Source organism: Mustela putorius, unplaced genomic scaffold, assembly GCF_011764305.1.
Source record: "Mustela putorius furo isolate JIRA1106 unplaced genomic scaffold, ASM1176430v1.1 tig00000275_pilon_pilon_pilon, whole genome shotgun sequence".
NCBI lineage: Eukaryota > Metazoa > Chordata > Mammalia > Carnivora > Mustelidae > Mustela > Mustela putorius.
The window spans coordinates 34,486,672-34,503,446 of record NW_025421341.1 but is presented as its reverse complement, the minus strand read 5'-3'; the positions used below and the strand labels follow the sequence as shown (position 1 = coordinate 34,503,446).

Genomic DNA, 16,775 nt, shown 5'->3' with positions numbered 1-16,775 from the left:
CTCTCCCAAGGCACTATCCCCACTGTGGCTTCCAAATCTGCCTTCCCAGCCCAACCTCATTCTTGAGCCCCCTCCATATGCCTGCTGCCCATATGGTTATCCTATGGATACTTAAGCCCGACCTCACCAGAATTTTCCGGTTTCACGCTGAAAGCCTGTCTTCCATGTGGTCACCTATTGGGACGACTGTCCCCCAACCAACCACCCAGTCTCCCAGGCCAGAATCCAGGTGACAGCTTCAAACCCATGCCCTCTGACCATGCACATTTGATGAGGCACGAACACATGACTTAATCAATTGGTCTAGGAGCTCAGGTATTTAAAAATTATAAAAGAAGAAAGCCATTTCAAGACATTTTGATTCACAACGGAGGGTTGTACTTCATATTTGCAAACAACACATTCCAAAGATTTCAAATGTTCATCTTTGATCAGTAATTCCTTTCAGGGGATTCAGTTTACAGAATAGTCCCAGAGGAGGACCAAGATTTACTCACAAAGATGTTCATCTCAGTGTTTGTGTAACAGAAAAAAAGCAAAAGTAACTTCAGTTTCTAATACTCAGGAATGATTACATAATTCATGGGTGTTTCTTTGACATATTATCTTTTGCAAGAATGTAACATGGAGGCAATACTTGAGCTATAATGTCAAGTGGGGAGAAGAAGCCCCATCTCGCCTTGATTCTGCAGCATGATCTCAGCAAATTTCACAGATAACAGACCAGAAGAAAATGTGCCTCTGGTTAGTGGGATTACGGGTGGTTTTTTCCTTGCCTCTTTATATTTCCAAATGTTTGGCATCTATTCCGCTGAAACCCTCCCCTAAAAACAGTACAAAAATGGAACATGAAAAAGAGACACCTTGCCAAAAGTACAGTCAGCTTTCTCACCTTTTGGGCAGTGTGATTAAAGCATCACATTTAAGTACTGAATTTCTTCCTTTCTTCTTCACGGGATGGGGATTTGTGCGGGTGGCGGTGTGGTCCCAGTGCCGAAATCTCACAGCACAGAGCAGGGGTGTGGATAGCTGAGCTCTCCTGACTACTCTTGGCTCTGCATGAGTGTCTGCCTTCTTAGAACGTGCCAGCTGGCAAGTCCGCAGACCAGAGCTGCCTTCTCCCCACCCTCACTGGGGAGGCCATGCCAGGCAGGGAGACCTGGCACCCAGGACTAGGGGCACAGACTCTAGAGACTGGCCAAGCAGAACTCCATGTCCCAGAACCTCATCGTACAGACCCCTTTGTACTTCTTGGATGGTCAGATGGGGACAGAAGAGACAACTGAGAACAGATGCGGGGGCACTGGTGAAGGCTCAGAAACCAAGTTGCTCTCCTGGCCCTGCCACTGACCTTGTGGCCTTGAAGAAGTCTTGGACCTCATGGGACCTGCTTTCACCCCCTTTCAATTGGAGGCTGGACTTCACAGACTTCAAGTTCATGTCCATCCCTAAAGGCTAACATATTATATCTCGTGACGTGCGGGCTTACTTCTAAGAATGGACAAGTTCCAGTTACTCTATGTGGCCGCTGTGTTGATCTCACTGTGCAGGGAGAGGGTCTCTCCTAAGAGGGGCGGATCTTCTCTATCAGCACCCTGGGTTTAGCAGACCACCCTGCCTGCCCTCTCTGCAGGGCCAGGCTCTGGTCCTTCCAAGGGGACCACCTGGGACATGCCCCATGCCCTCTTCCCTCCCAGGCCTCACGAGGTGAGCTGAGGGGCTCCTGGAACTGTGTGTCAGTCTGTGAGTATGTGTGTGTCTCCATGGACACAAATTATAGTAAAAAATCAGTTTCCCTAAATGTACTAAATATATCCTGGATTGGATCCTAGAACAGGAAAAGGACATTAGTAGAAACACTGGTGAAATCTGTATAGAGTCCAGAGTCTAGTTAACAGTAGTGTGCTAGTATTAATCTCCCGGTTTTGACAAATGTACCAGAGTTACATAAGATGTTAACATTAGGGAAAGCTGGGCATAGGGTATATGGGAACACTCCATACTATCTTTGTAACTTTTCTGTAAATCTAAAATGATTCTCCCCAAAAAAGTTTATTATAAAAATTTAGTTCCAGAGTTTTACAACCCAATGTAATATACTGATTTGGACATTTAACTAGCAAATCTACTATTCAGTTCAACTTTTATTTTTCATCACGGCATAGCCTATGGTATGGTAAGGTACGCAAATCTTATGTGTGCAGCCTATTGAATTTTCATGTATGGGTTCAGCCTCCTACTAGCACCAGATCAAACAACAGAATATTTCCAAGCACCCAGAAGATTCCTTCTAGCTCTCTGTGAACAGCTCTCCTCCACCAGAAATAGCCCCTTTCCTGACTTACCATAGATTTGTTTTGCCTGGTTTTGGAACTCATGTAAATGGAGTCATCAAGAAGGTAGTCTTTTGACTCTGGCTTCTTTCATTCAATATACAATGTCTGTAAAGCCATTCACGTTATTGTGTGCAATAGTGATTCATTCTTTTATTATTCTGAAATATTCCATTGTGTGAATATTGCCCAGTTCAGATAACCATTCTATTTTCGACTGACATTTGGATAGTTTCCACTCTGGGACTCTTAGGAATGAAGTTACCAGGAACATTCTTATACGTGTCTTTGGCAGTCAAACACATTCATCTCTCTCAGGTGCGCACTGCAGAGTGGAAGAGCAGGGTCATAGAGTATTTACATGTTCATTTAATAGATACTATCAAACAGCTTTCCAAAGTGGTCATACCAGTTATACTTCCTCCAGACCTGCATGAGTATTCTGGTTGCTTCCCATTCTTGCCAATACTTGCTGTTGTCTGTCTTTTTCATTATGATCATTCTAGTGGGTATCTCATAGTTTTAATTTGCTTTTCTCTGATGACCATGTGTTTAGCAGGCTTTATGATACCCTCTTTCATGAAGTGCCTATTCAAGCCTTTTGCCCATTTTAATTAGACAGTATTTTTTTAATTGGTTTGTAGGTGTTCTTTATATATTCTGGAAGCAAGTCCTTTGTCAGATATAAGTGTTGTATTCCTATCATCTATGGCTTTTCTTTTCACTCTCTTAGTGGCATTTTTCAATGAGTAAATCAGTTCAGCTTTAACCAAATCAACTGTTTTTTTTTTTTTTTCATTCAAATCAGAAGACTTGTATGTTTGTATACATTTAGAAGTAGAAGGAACTTTAGAGACCATCTGTGCCAGCAGTTCTTGATCCTCACTAGAATAACTTGAGGAGTTTTTGAAAAAACAATACTCATCTCTGGGTGCCACCACCAGAGATTCTGAATCAGTTGGTCAGGGGTGGAGCCCAGGCATCATCACGGTGTAAAAGCTCCCCAGGGAATTCTAATGAGCAGTTAGAATTGAGACCCACTGGAACTGAGACCCACTGACCTCTGTGAATGGACAGAGTCTATGAGAATAATGTTCAGAGCTTGGCAGTGTCCAGATGTCCTATCCTATTCCCAACTCACATCAAGACCCTTAATTGATTGACTCTCCCAGGGTAGTTAGCAGAGGCCAGATCCTGATACAATCTTCAATGGGTCTTTCTCTCTTAAAGCTCTCAGTTTGCCTGGGATAGTCCTGGCTGATGTCCATCGTCTTGGTATAATTATTAATAACATCCTCCTTTTACTCTCAAAAGTGTTCTCCTTTGGATCATACACTATCAGGCCTTAGTACCTCTAAACCTCTTGACGTTGTGCTGCCCCTGCCTGACATGCCCTTGTCCTCTCTCTCTTGGCTAGGCCCTCTGCATAGCTAACTTGCAGGGTTTAGAAGACAGCAGGTGGCTGTCTTTCCACCCCAGCAGGGGCTTACTTTCCATCCCAGCAATAACCAGGCCCTATTTCCTTATCCTTCCAGCTGGATTTCATAAATCCCCACACACAGAGAGGTAGCACCCAGATAGGAGGCCAGTGCCAGGAAACACACCCAGAACAGAAGCCACATCTCCAGCTCCCCGCACTGTGACAATTCCATTTAACCACTGCTTGGCCACCTGGAGACATGGCTCAACTGCAAGAACCCATGACTATTGTCACTGATTGCTGCCACCCAACTATTAGATTGATCTAATTGGTAAGAGGGGCTTGATGGGGGCAGGGGGCAAGTCCATTCTTCCACAGGGACATATGACAAAGGCCCCTGAAGACCCCAGAGATCAGAGATATGTCAGCCTCCTCTGCCCAGGACTCCCCCCTCAGGTTATCACCCTCATGACAACTGGGGAGTGGCCTTCTCCCTGCTTTTTCTATATGGCAAGGACTACACAGGCACAGGATCCTCATCACTCTTTCTTCACCTCCACGTGGTGGCATCCTTGTCATCACAAAGACTGGATGCCCCAGAGAAGCTCTGTGCCACAGACACACATCCAACAGCCCAGCCCCTCCTATCCCCTTCATTCTTCTGAAATCTGAATTTCATTCCTACCTTTGGCCACATCACCTGTACCAGAATAATTTCTGATGCCTTTAGTGGATTGAATGGTGGCTCTGAAAGATAAATCCACATCCTAACCCTTAGAATCAGTCAATGTGACATGATTTAGAAAGGAGGCTTTGCAAATATCATTGAGTGCAGGATTATCCTGAGTTATCTGGGTGTTCCAGAAATCCAACGACCTGTCTCTTGTAAGAGACAGAAAAGAAAACACAGGAGAAGGGGAGACAGCCACCCAAAGACAGAGGCATTAAGGGGAAGTAGGTAACCATGAGCTGAGGAATTCCTGAGGTCACCAGACACTGGATAGGCAAGCAAGGGGTCTCCTCTAGGACCTTTGGAGGAAGTACAGCCCTGCTGACACCTTGATTTTTGGACTTCCAGCCTCCAGAATTGTTGGAGAATAAATTTCTGTTGTTTTAAGCTACCAAGTTGGTATTGATTTGTTATGGCAGCTCTGGGAAACTAATGCAATGACTTAGATTATCTGAGTTTTCCTCAACCTGCCTTACCTCTCTGCAAAGCTGTGCCCCATGCTATCTCCTCTGACGCATCCCTGAGAAAACATGTGCATGTGTGCATGCGTGCGCACACACACACACACACACACACACACCCCTCTGCTAACTTACATCTTTGTCTCAGCCTTTCCCCAGGAACCTGATGAGCATCTAGAAATGGGCTGGGCTCCATCATTTATCAAGACCTGCACAGAGCTGGGGCTGGCAGCAGGCAGTCGGAGCCCTGCAGGGTGACTGCTGTCCTCACCTTCCCCATCGAGGGGCTGTGGAAAGCCAGGTTCCTTCAACTTCTGGGGTGAGAGCTGAATCCCTTCGAAGGACTGAAACATCAAAGGAGGGAAAGGGCCAGCAGGCAGCGTCTGTACGCTCTCTATGAAGAGAACAAAGAGCTGGTCTCCAGAGCCCAGAGGGTCCACCATGGGCCTCTCTGTCTGGAGCACTTCCTGGTCTGCACCCCAAATGGCTCACTGAGACAAAAATTCTCCCGGGAAGGCTTGTTTCAGGGTGAACATGAGGAAGATGACCTCTTCATAATTAGATGATTCATACAGACACCCAAACTGGGGTGACCCATCGGGGCCACTACCCATGCTCTGGAGGTCTGAGTAAGCACAGCTGCCCTTTGCCAGGAGAGCGGGCTCCGACCAGGTGTCAGGACCTGGGAGTCCCTTGTGGAGGTACACACCCAGATCAGCTCTCTGCTGTGGGTTGGTCGGGTGAGTGTAGAGCAGCCATTTGTCTGAGGCTCCTGAGCCTGCATGTGGGTTGGGAAAACTGACGATGCTCCCATGGCAGCCATGGGGAGGCTCCACAAGCTTCTTCACAGGTTGGGCCTCCTTGAAGTCGAGCCCCTCATTGGTACTCTCGGCCTGGACCCTGGCTCCAAGCGGGCTTCTGGCATTCAGATACACCATCCTCTGCTTTGCGCCCCCAACTTCAGCCACTTGGCACTCTAGGGTGTCCTGGGCCACAAAGTTCCCTCTCATCCATGTGTACCCCTGGTCATGGCTGATGAAGCAGAAGGCAAACGGGGAAGGCTTCTGGAGGGACTGAAGGATCCGGTAAGCATAGGCAGGCACCACCAGACTCCGGGTGTCATTCTGCAACTGCAGACAGTGGCCTGGACCCACTGCAAAAGTGGCCCATTCCTTGTGGGCTGCACCGATGGCGGTGTCAGTGAGGTCTCTGGCAGGGCTCCAGGACTGCCCATGGTCCATGCTGGTGACCTGGCACAGCCGAGTCATGTTGACCCTGGTGTGAAGCTGATGGTGCTCGGACACCTGCCCGGGGACAGCAATGAAGAAGAGGAAGAGGGTTCCTGTCTTCTCATCATACAAGGGACTTGGGTTCATGGACCGGTGGCCCTCCAGCTGGGCTTGAGCCACCACTTCCTGAGCATGCCACTGAATGTGAGGGGACAGAAAGGAGGAGAACAACTTTGAAATGGCCAATGCCAGTGCCATGGCCAGGAACTGCAGTGTAGGGGGAAAATGGTGTATCTCAGAGGGTAAAAATCAAAGGTCACTGAAAAGAGCTCTCCGGACAGCACTCATTTATCTGCACAATGCCTCCACTGAGCAGCAGGAGCCAGGGCCCCCCTCACTCCCTCTATGGCAGTGCCCTCTTCATTTGAAGAGCAACACACATTACAGGGCACCTGGCATGGGCTAGACCCCAGTGTGCAAAGATGATTCAGACATGAGCCATTCCCAGCTTCATCCCTCGACCTACCAGCCCAGTCCGGCTTCGTGTTCCTGACAAATAAAGCCCTGGAGTAATTACAACTGTTTCACCAGTGCAGGGCAGAAGAAGACCATCACCTCCTGTTTCTACACATCAGAGTCTATTAATGCAGCCAGGGAAGGGCAGCACCATAGCACTAAGGACTCACACTGAGCTTCCACAGTCTCTGAGTGTGAGCCATATACACTGAGGCTCTGTACTCTATCCCCATCCATTAACAGCTCTCTACCGATGGATGATCCTAGGAGTAGGTAACTATGCTGAGTGCATGATGTCTGTTGTCTCATCTAATGCTAACCCCTAACTCCTGGGGGACAGGTCTTACTAATTCCATCTTACACCTGGAGAATGAGAGGCTTAGATGGGGTCGATAAGTTGCCCAACACTCTACCCTGGTAAGTGCTGGAACCAGGACTTGACCCCAAGTTCATCTGCTTCAAACCCCATGCTCCGGATAGCTACTGTATAATAATGACCACAAGGTAATGATAATAATAATATTAAGCCCTTCATATGTGATAAGCCAGCCTTGGATGTCTTCATCAAAATTAACTACTTGGTCTGCATGCTGGAAACTCAAGACACCATCACTCTGACCTTCACCCTGCTCCCCAGGTTAATTTTACTAAAAGGATACAATCCCCCCTTCCCCAGTTAGGTAATACTAAATTCCCCTCCCTTAGGTTTTCAGGGATATAGGAAGTTTTCCAAACATTAGTTTCCTGGTTGACTTGTCCCTTCATGCAATAAAGCAGATGTCGCCATGACAACGGGACTTGTTCACAGTGATCCCATGTGAAATCTAGGTGATCACCTAGGGACACTTTCTCTGCGTGATCCCTGATAGGTCTCTGGGTCCCTCTTGGGATTCAGTGTATCTCATCCCTCTGTTCTCCAGGTCTCAGCCATTTAAGGATGGAATGGTCCCTGTGCTACTCCCAGGAGCACTTGTAGCCTCACCCTACCTTACCTGGACATGGTGGGTGGATGCATCATAGCTTCCTCTTCGCAGGACAATCAGCTCCGCGTGCTCATCCTTCTTGCTCATCCGCTTTTCCACAAAGGCCAGTAGTGTCTTGTGCTGAGGCAGATAGAGCAGAGCGGGAATTCTGTAGGCATGAGTTCCAGACTGGAACATTCTCTCTTTCTGCAGGACAGGGAAGGATGCCATGGGGCTTGGGGGTGGGCACAGGATAAGAACATGAGTCTCTTGCAGTCACATCCTGGGATGGGGCCACAGCCATCCTCCCAGACAGGTGCTGCTCACCCCATAGGCAAGCCACCCAGTGTTGGGGTGACCTGTCTTCTCGCCGCATGTGGTTCACCCCCTGTGATTACATTCTAAGAGCCTGTCTACCAATTGTGTGCACACCTCCCAGGGATTCTGGCAGAAATCTGTCCATGAGACATCAGAGAGAAGGTATTTAGAAAGGAGTATTTAGTGCTGTATTCTTATTATAAATTAACAAACCTTCTTACAACAGATTTGCCATAACCTTCAACTGCTTTTTCCCAACCCAAGTCATCAATCAAACACTTAAACTTGGGTAGGAAGGGACACCTGTGTGGCTCAGTTGGTTGGACAACTGCCTTCGGCTCAGGTCATGATCCCGGAGTTCCCGGATCGAGTCCCGCATCGGGCTCCCAGCTCCACGGGGAGTCTCCTTCTCCCTTTGACCTTCTCCTCGCTCATGCTCTCTCTCACTGCCTCTCTCTCAAATAAATAAATAAAAATAAAATCTTTATAAAAACAAAAACAAAAACAAACTTGGGTAGGAAAGGAGTGCTTGCTGAGCAGTGCTCTGCTGTTGTCCAGCTGCCAGAAAAATGACACATGAGAGGGTTTGGGGTTTTTTTGTTTTGTTTTTAAATAACTGCAGAGCCCTAGAAATTTGCCTTAGAAAAAAAGCGGGGGTGGGGGGGGAGCCTTGATTCTTAAGGCTCTCCTCTCCAGGCTGCTTAGAGCTAAGGCCCAGCTGCACCCACCCTGTGGGCTCCACCCCTGGGGCAGTGAGAGGACATTGGGGATGGAAGAGAGGAACTCCTGGCAGCTCATGCGGGCTGGGAGGGTCTTCCGGAAGTGTAAGAAAATAAAAAGGGCACCTGGGTGGCTCAGCTGGCTAAGCTACTGCCTTCAGCTCAGGTCACGATCCCAGAGTCCCGGGATCAAGTCCTGCATCGGGATCCCAGCTCCATGGGGAGTCTGCTTCTCCCTCTGACCTTCTCACCTCTCATGCTCTCACTGCCTCTCTCTCAAATAAATAGATAAAATCTTAAAAAAAAAAAAAAAGAAAAGAAAAAGAAAAAATAAATAATTGACCAACAAGGGCAGAGAGAGCTGGAGAAGACTTGGGAACTGTGGATGACAGTGGTCTCCGTGCTGGGCCACCTGGTTCCCACTGCAGGGAGTGCTAGCTGCACATGAGGAGGGACAGGACTGCCATCTGAAAAGCACCAAGATTCTGGCTCTCTTGTCCTACCTGGGACACTCTCCAGGGCTGGCCCAGCTCCAGAGTTCCTGTGGGCTCATCTGAGGCTTCCCAGAGACCCCCTCTGCCCACTCCTACCACCCTCTGCTCCCTTCCATGGAGCTGACCCCAGGGCACACCACCATCAATCTCCTGTCCTGGTTCCCGACCCCAGTTCCTGGGGACCCCCGCCTGCAACACGCTTTCAGGGAGGGGAAATGGGAAGTGGAGTGAGCAGTAAGAACCACACCTCTCCTCTGTCTCCCCTTCCTCCTCCTGCATCTCTTCCTACCATGGATATGTATTACCTACTTAAAACTTAATTTAACATTTTGGAGACATTGTGCAATCTATCAGTATTCTATGCAATGCATAACGAGTATTATTGTTAGGCCAATCTGACAAAATACAGCTAAGAAGGGCTGCCCAGGGTAAAAATGTGTGATTGCCTTAACGTGAGTGGAGGAACTAAGTCTTCATGGCAAGATCTGGACCTGCTAGCTGGACTGGAAGAACGCAGAGGTTTGCAGACCTAAGGGCAGCAAGGTTGAAATTTTGTTATGAAATGAAGATCGGAAAGAATCAAGTATGATTACAAATAAAAATGAAATAAGGGAAGGGGTGCCTGGGTGGCTCAGTGGATTAAGCCGCTGCCTTCGGCTCAGGTCATGATCTCAGGGTCCTGGGGGAGCCTGCTTCCCCCGCTCTGTTTCTGCCTGCCTCTCTGCCTACTTGTGATCTCTCTCTCTGTCAAATAAAATAAATAAAATCTTAAAAAAAAAATGAAATAAGGGAAGAGGCCGTTTAACAGTGTTCCCTAGAAAATGGTTCAAGGGTTTATTTAAGCTCATGCGTATTTATCTAGGAGCGGAGTTCCTGGGTCACATGGTACTTCCAAGTTTTAACTTTTTGAGCTGCTGCTAGACTTGTTTTCTCCATCGGTGGCAACATGTTACATTCTTGCCAGCCCCGTTGTAGAAAGGTTCCAATCTCTCAGTGACAGCACTGCCTGCTGTGTCTTTTTGATAACAGCCGTCCTACCAGGTGTCAAGTGCTATCTCAGTGGGGTTTTGACTTGCATTTCCAGATGACTAACGCTGGCAGTCAGAGGCGGATGTTAGCCTGGAGGCAATTTGTTTAGGCAAGGGAGTGATGTAACCTAATTTATTTTTTTAGGAAGTCCCTCTTCTGGCTCCAGGGAAATAGTGGGGGGCGCGTGGGGGCAGCAAAGACAGAATAATTGAAAGAGGACCCAGGCTCTTAGAAATGGGGAAACAAGGGGGTGCCTGGGTGGCTCTGTGAGTTAAAGCCTCTGCCTCTGTCATGATCCCAGGGTCCTGGGAGGGTCCTGGGAGGGTCCTGGGAAGGTCCTGGGAGGGTCCTGGGATCGAGCCCCTCGTGGTCGGGCTCTCTTCTCAGCGGAGAGCCTGCTTCCCCCTCTCTCTCTGCCTGCCTCTTTGCCTACTTGTGGTCTGTGTGTCAAATAAATAAATAAAATCTTAAAAAAAAAAAAAAAAAAAAGGAAAGAAAGCAATGGGGAAACGGGAGCCTGGGTAGCTGTCAGTGGGTTAAAGCCTCTGCCTTCGGCTCAGGTCATGATCCCAGCATCCTGGGATCATGACCTGCATCGGGCTCTCTGCTCCCCAGGGAGTCTGCTTCCTCCTCTCTGTCTGCCTGCCTCTCTTCCTACTTGTGATCTCTGTTTGTCAAATAAATAAAATCTTAAAAAAAAAGAAAGAAAGAAAGAAATGGGGAAACAGCAAAATTAATTGAATGTGGAGGGCAAATTAGGGAGGAGCTGGAAATGCCCAGTTTAAAGGATTCTTTCTGAATTGATTTCCAGAGCGTCTGTGGCTGGTCTCCAGATTCTTTCCTGAGACCCTGCTCTCCTCTGGCGTGCGGGCAAACGTGGTCATTCATACAGCAAATGTTTATTACGTTCCTCCCTTGTGCCCTGCCTTGTTCTAGACAGTCGGGATGCTTTGTAAATAAATGAAAGATCCCTGGACTTAGGGAGTTTGTGTTCTAGTTAAGTTTATGGTCGCATACCAAACAATGCTCACTAGGACCTGGACCTATCTGAGCGCTTGATAGGGACGGTCTTATTTGACCTCGCAAATGCCCTGCCCTCTGAAAACCTGTGGGGCTGAGAGCCGGGGCCCTGAGGAAGAGAGGCCGGCACGCAGGGGGAGGCCATGGACACGTGCTAAACCAGACCCACATGCGCTACTTGTCTAAGTATTTGTCACACGTGTATGCAGAGCAAACACGGGCACAGGAGGGCAGATGCAGAGGAAAAGGAACCCCTATGTGAGCTCGAGGGCTGCTTTCTAATCTCAGCAACTTAGCACCAGCCCAGACTGGGCCGCCAGGTGACAACACCATCCCTGTCTTCGTGATCATCACAACCAACACTTACATGGCCTTTATGAAGGGCCAGCCCTCTTCTACTGTATCTCTAAAGGTTTTTTGTAAATTGCATTCATACATTTTGATGTTTATAATACAAATTACAAATACACATTCATTTAATATCCACGACACCCCCACGAATGAGGCACTGTTTTTAGCCCATGGTACCGATGAGGCAACTGAGTTCACGAACCCTTACGTATCAGAGCTGGGACTCAAGGCACCTTCTATCTCCTGGCAGTACTGGCTCTGGGACGAGTTCTGGGAAATGCCATCTTCCTACACCTTGTTACATTTCTGGTAGCCCTTGAGCACCTTGTGCAGGTGGCTGCTCCGTCTGCACCCAGGCCCGCCTCCCACCGTGGCAGTGGCTTGAGACCAATACAGGAGGAAGAAAACTGAATTAGGAGTCCAAAAGTTAGATTCTAGTCCCAAGTCCCCTCTTTATGTGTCTTCAGGCAGGAAGCCACATCCCTGGTTTCCATCTCCTCACCAAGCAAGCAGGGAGCTGTAGGGGGTGACCGTGCAGGCACCTGTCTCCAGTGCGGGGTGACCCTTTGGGGGAGGGGTGGGCAGGGGCCTCAGTGCAAGCCCACCTTGGGCGCCGACATCCAGGTGGTCTCCTGGGTGACGCTGTCAGGTTGAACCGTGAGAGGCCACCCTTATGTAGGTCAAAAATGGCTTAATAGCCACAGCTTCAGATGGTCCCCTCAGGCGACAAGCAGCTGGTCTTATGGGGCCCAGGCCCAGAGCGAAGTGTTTTCCACAAAGAAGCTCACTTCTCCCGCCCCAGTGCATGAGGCTGGCTGGCCTGCTGCCATCTCAGAGGTATGGAAACTGAGAAGTAGGTCAGGGAGACAGGAGGTGACCGCCTTGAGTGGATGGTGGAAGTGGATTGGTGTGAGGCTGGAGCTACCAGATTCCAGAACCCCCAACCCTCACCATTGGGCTCTCGTGTTGCAGGACCCACAGCTGAGGAGATCAGATCAGAAAGGAGGGGAAGAGGCACACCTGGCAGTTTTCAGAGAGAACTAGCCCTTGCTCTTGGGGTTAGTTTTAGGTGGAACATTGGCCTGTGGGGTACCATCTTGAAATGCCACCTCTCCAAAGAGCAGCCAAGCAAGCACACAAGCCTGAAGCTTAGCCAGCTTCTTTTCCCAGGAAAACCCAATTTCCAATGGGCTCAATCACTCAGTTTGCGCGGCCAGGGCTTTGCGGGGATTGCTACCCCAGGGTGAGAGGAGCTATCTTGATCCCCTTACCAGTACAGGACCACGGACCCACCTCCGGGAAGTTCAGACAAGCAATAACGTGAGAGCAGAATGAGTATTTTTCCTGAGCGACCGACCAGAACCTTCTCCAATCTTTCCCCATCCGGCAGGTACTCTGGGCACCCCAAGAAAAGATTGGGTGCCCTGTCACCCTTTTTAGAACCACGAGGTCTAAGACATTCCCAGTATGGCCCCATCGCTTCATAATTACCTCGTACAGAAGAGCTCTTGTTCCTGTTAACAAGCTGGTCAATTCCAAGAGAAGAAGTTCGTCACGGAGAGTGATCCCAGAGGGATCCTGGCACCCGGGGCAGAGGGCAGGGAGTCAGTGTGTGTGGCAGAGGGAGTGGGAACCTGCCACTTCCTGACGGCTCACGGGAGAAGAATGAGGCACAAACAAGTCAGCTGCAAGAGGCTGCTACTCCTCAGCCCCGCTTTAATTAGATATTAGACAGTAATCAAAAGAAGAGTGAAGAAGGCTAAGCATTAATCATATGCTTGTAAATAAACAAGAAGGAAGGCAAGATACGTCTAGTCAAGCAGTATGAAGTTTATAGTTGAGTAAGCACATTCAAAGGACTTATCTAATTAGCTACAGGTGCTCTGGAGGGGGGTAGATTATGGAAAAATGAAGCAGGCGGGGTTCCGCCCTGAGCGAGCCGGGCATCCCCAGCTGCTTGGCTTCAAGGCCGTATGTCGTCCTCTCCCCCAGAGGCCTGTTGCCAGTCTGTGTTTTTCTTGAGGCTCTATCTAAACGTGCTTGGTAACTAGTAAAATTTCCCATGGATTATATTATAAGTAATACATTGTTCTGAGGGATAGTTACAGGAACCCAGCTTCTGGAAGAAAACTGGGGCTCCTGCATTCCTCTGGGCTAGCCTTGGGTCCCAGGGCCCTCCTCCATCACTCCAGCGTCTAAATACCTCTCAGGGACGCCCTGAATTCCGCCACCCACTCATCTGCCAACGTGCTCCAGGGCGAGGCTGGTGTACAAGCCCAGCCTTGGCTCAGTTAGGATGCTGGTACTCATTAACTGGGAGGAAGTCTGTCCAGCTCCCTGTACAGTCATAGTGATTCAGAATGAGCCATGGGCAGCCTGAGTCAAGCCTGCTTCTCAAATGGATGCACTGAGCAAAAGATGTGCAGGACAGGGAACAAGATCCTGGGGGCCTGGGACAATCCGGAAGTGGGGGGAGGGAGGAAGAGAGGGCGAGGGCAAGGGCGAGAGCCATGCCGGACTCAGCTCCTTTCCTGGCTCTGTCGGGACCAGCTGGGAAAGGAGGACTACTCTCTTGATCTCTTAGACCCCAGTTTCCTCCTCTGAAAAAATGGGAGAAAAAATATCACAGTAGACTCGAAGCTGCAGGAGAGCAGAGACCCTCCGTTTCGTCTGCTCCTACAACCAAGAGCGATTTCTGGTGCCTCACTGGTGCTCCATCAATGCTCAGCAGTTGAGTGAATGGGTAAGGCTACCTTTTCAGGCAGAAGCAATGCCGTGAAGATCACACAAGAGAATCCCATAGAAATTTCTCAACTCAGCCTCTGGCATGTGGCAGGGACTCAGTAGATGCTCGTACCTGGCAAGAGCCCTTTTCTTCTGCACCTACCAGAACCAGACCTAAGGCTCCATTTAGGCCAGAGTTTGTTCTCAGGAGGATAAGACACTGTCTGGCACAGAAAATACAGAGCTTCCTTGACTTTTGGTGGGGTTATATCCTGACAAACATATCATAGGTTGAAAATGTCATAAGTTGAAAAGGCATTTTATACCTCTAACCTACTGAACATCGTAGCTGGGCCTAGGCCACCTTGTATGCACTCAGAACGCTGGCATTAGCCTTCAGGTTGGGCAAATCATCTAACACAAAGCCTATTTTATAATAAACGGTTGATTATCTCATGGAATGAACTGAATACTGTGCTGAAAGTGACAGACAGAATGGCCATTGGGACATGGAAGGGTTGTCTGTGTATCCGGTGTTGACCCTGGGAACTGCTGCTGATCCCAAGAGAGGACAGACTGAGCAGTGCTAGCCTGGCACAAGATCCAAATTCCCAAGTCTGCAGATGGTTTTTACTGAATGTGTACTCACACCCTCTTAATGCTGAAAAGTCCCAAGTTGAACCACGGTAAATTGGGGACCCCCTCCCCGTCACCACAGTCCACCACCAGACAGTGTGGGTGAAGCTGAATGAGCTGGAAAGATCAAAAGGCAGTCCGATTCAGCTGAAAGTGCCCTTCCTTGGCATCGTCTAAGACCACGGAGTGAGGGAGGCCTTCCTCATTCATTCCCTTTCCCTCAGCTGGACAAAGTCCTTTCAAAGGACCTTCAGCTCCAGACTGATCAGATCTGGTAGCTAAGAGGCAGGTATAGACGTGCCTTGGCATCTCTGTCCCCAGGGTCTCTTGGGCTGTCTCCCAGTGGAGTGTCCCCTGGATGGTTGGTTCTAGGTTCCCTGTCCTGCTCTGGTCTAGAGCGCTCTCACTGTTCTCAGAGAGACGGTCACAGTCAGCCCTTGACAGACTTTTTCCCTCTCACTGTTCTCAGAGAGACGGTCACAGTCAGCTCTTGACAGACTTTTTTCTGAAAGCCCCACCGGAAGGCCAGCTCACGTGAAAGGCCCGGTTACCCCGGCCCCCCAGCTCAGACCCATACCCCTTGGTGGGAGGTTTGGGAATTACCTTGAAGCTGATACCTTGACTAAACTCTTCCTGTCTTCCAGCTAACTCACTGGGTCACAGAAAAGGTTTCCAAAAGCAGGTCCCCTAGGGCCCCCTGGGTGGCACAGTTGGTTAGGTGTCCAACTCTTGGTGTTGGCTCCATTGGGGGGGGGCGGTGTCTCAGGGTCATGAGACTGAGCCCTGCAAGAGGCTCCAAACTCCGTGTGAAGTTTGCTCAAGACTCTCCCTCTCCCTCTGTCCCATCCCCCAGCTCTTGTGTGCACTTGCTCTCTTTCTCAAATAAATAAATAAATCTTTTAAAAAAATAAAGTGGGTTAAGTGTAGCGGTAGTGACTGGTTAAAGAAATTGTGACCCATCCATAAAATGGGATATTAGGCACCAATTAATTAAAATCATGTTTCAAAGATTAGATAATATGCAAGAAAATACTGGGATGGTTTGAAGTTTAGAAAGCAGGATACATGATGGCACACAAGGTAGGATCCCACTTTCGTAAATGTGTATATTATACACTCAAGAATCCATGTAAAAATCGGGGCACCTGGGTGGCTCAGTTGGTTGAGTGGCTGCCTTTGGCTTAGGTCATGATCCTGGAGTAGCAGGATTGAGTCCCGCATCCAGCTCCCGGCTCCACGGGGAGTCTGCTTCTCCTCTCTCATGCTCTCTTTCACTGTCTCTCTCAAATTAAAAAAAAAAAAAAAAAACTATATAAAAATAAACAAAAATTAGGGACATCAGGGTGGTTCAGTTGGTTAAGTAACTGCATTTGGCTCAGGTCATGATCCTGAGGTCCTGGGGTAGAGCCCCCTGTCAGGCTCCCTGCTCCTCGGGTAGCCTGCCTCTTCTTCTCCCTCTGCCTGCCCCTCCCCCTTTTTGTTTTCTCTCTCTCTCTCTCTGTCAAATAAATAAAATCTTTTTAAAAAATAAAAAATTAAAATTAAAATTAAAAAATAAACAAAAATTATATCAAAATATGCATTGCTACACGCCCAAAACTTAGCAGTGTATAGAACAAAATTAATTAATTTAAATTAATTTTATTTTATTATTCTTTTTTAGAGAGAGAGCATGAAAGGTGGGGGTTAGGCAGAGGGAGAGGGAGAAAGAAAATCCCAGTCAGGTTCCATGCTCAATGCAGAGCCCTGTGCAGGACTCAATCTCACAACCTTGCAACTGACCTGAGCTGAAACCAAGAGTCCAACACTTAACCAACTGAGTCACCCAAGTGC

The 16,775-nt window shown here is 48.6% G+C and overlaps 1 protein-coding gene across 1 annotated transcript; it reads right to left on the bottom strand.

The window, feature by feature from the left end:
* Nucleotides 1-355: 355 nt before the first annotated feature.
* On the bottom strand, nt 356-13,424 carry NEU2 (neuraminidase 2). Its single transcript, XM_004773494.2, has 3 exons — nt 13,074-13,424; nt 7,682-7,886; nt 356-6,371 (listed from the first exon to the last, which is right to left on the bottom strand). The coding sequence occupies exons 2-3, from the start codon at nt 7,880-7,882 to the stop codon at nt 5,433-5,435; spliced, it is 1,140 nt and encodes a 379-aa protein (XP_004773551.1). The 5' UTR covers nt 7,883-7,886; nt 13,074-13,424; the 3' UTR covers nt 356-5,432.
* Nucleotides 13,425-16,775: the final 3,351 nt, after the last annotated feature.

Excerpts from the sequence above, each read along its gene's own strand:
- NEU2 (XM_004773494.2), bottom strand. The coding sequence starts at position 7,882 with ATGGCATCCTTCCCTGTCCTGCAGAAAGAGAGAATGTTCCAGTCTGGA. Across the intron at positions 6,372-7,681 it reads CATCCACCCACCATGTCCAG|TGGCATGCTCAGGAAGTGGT; the intron begins GTAAGGTAGGGT and ends CCTCACATTCAG.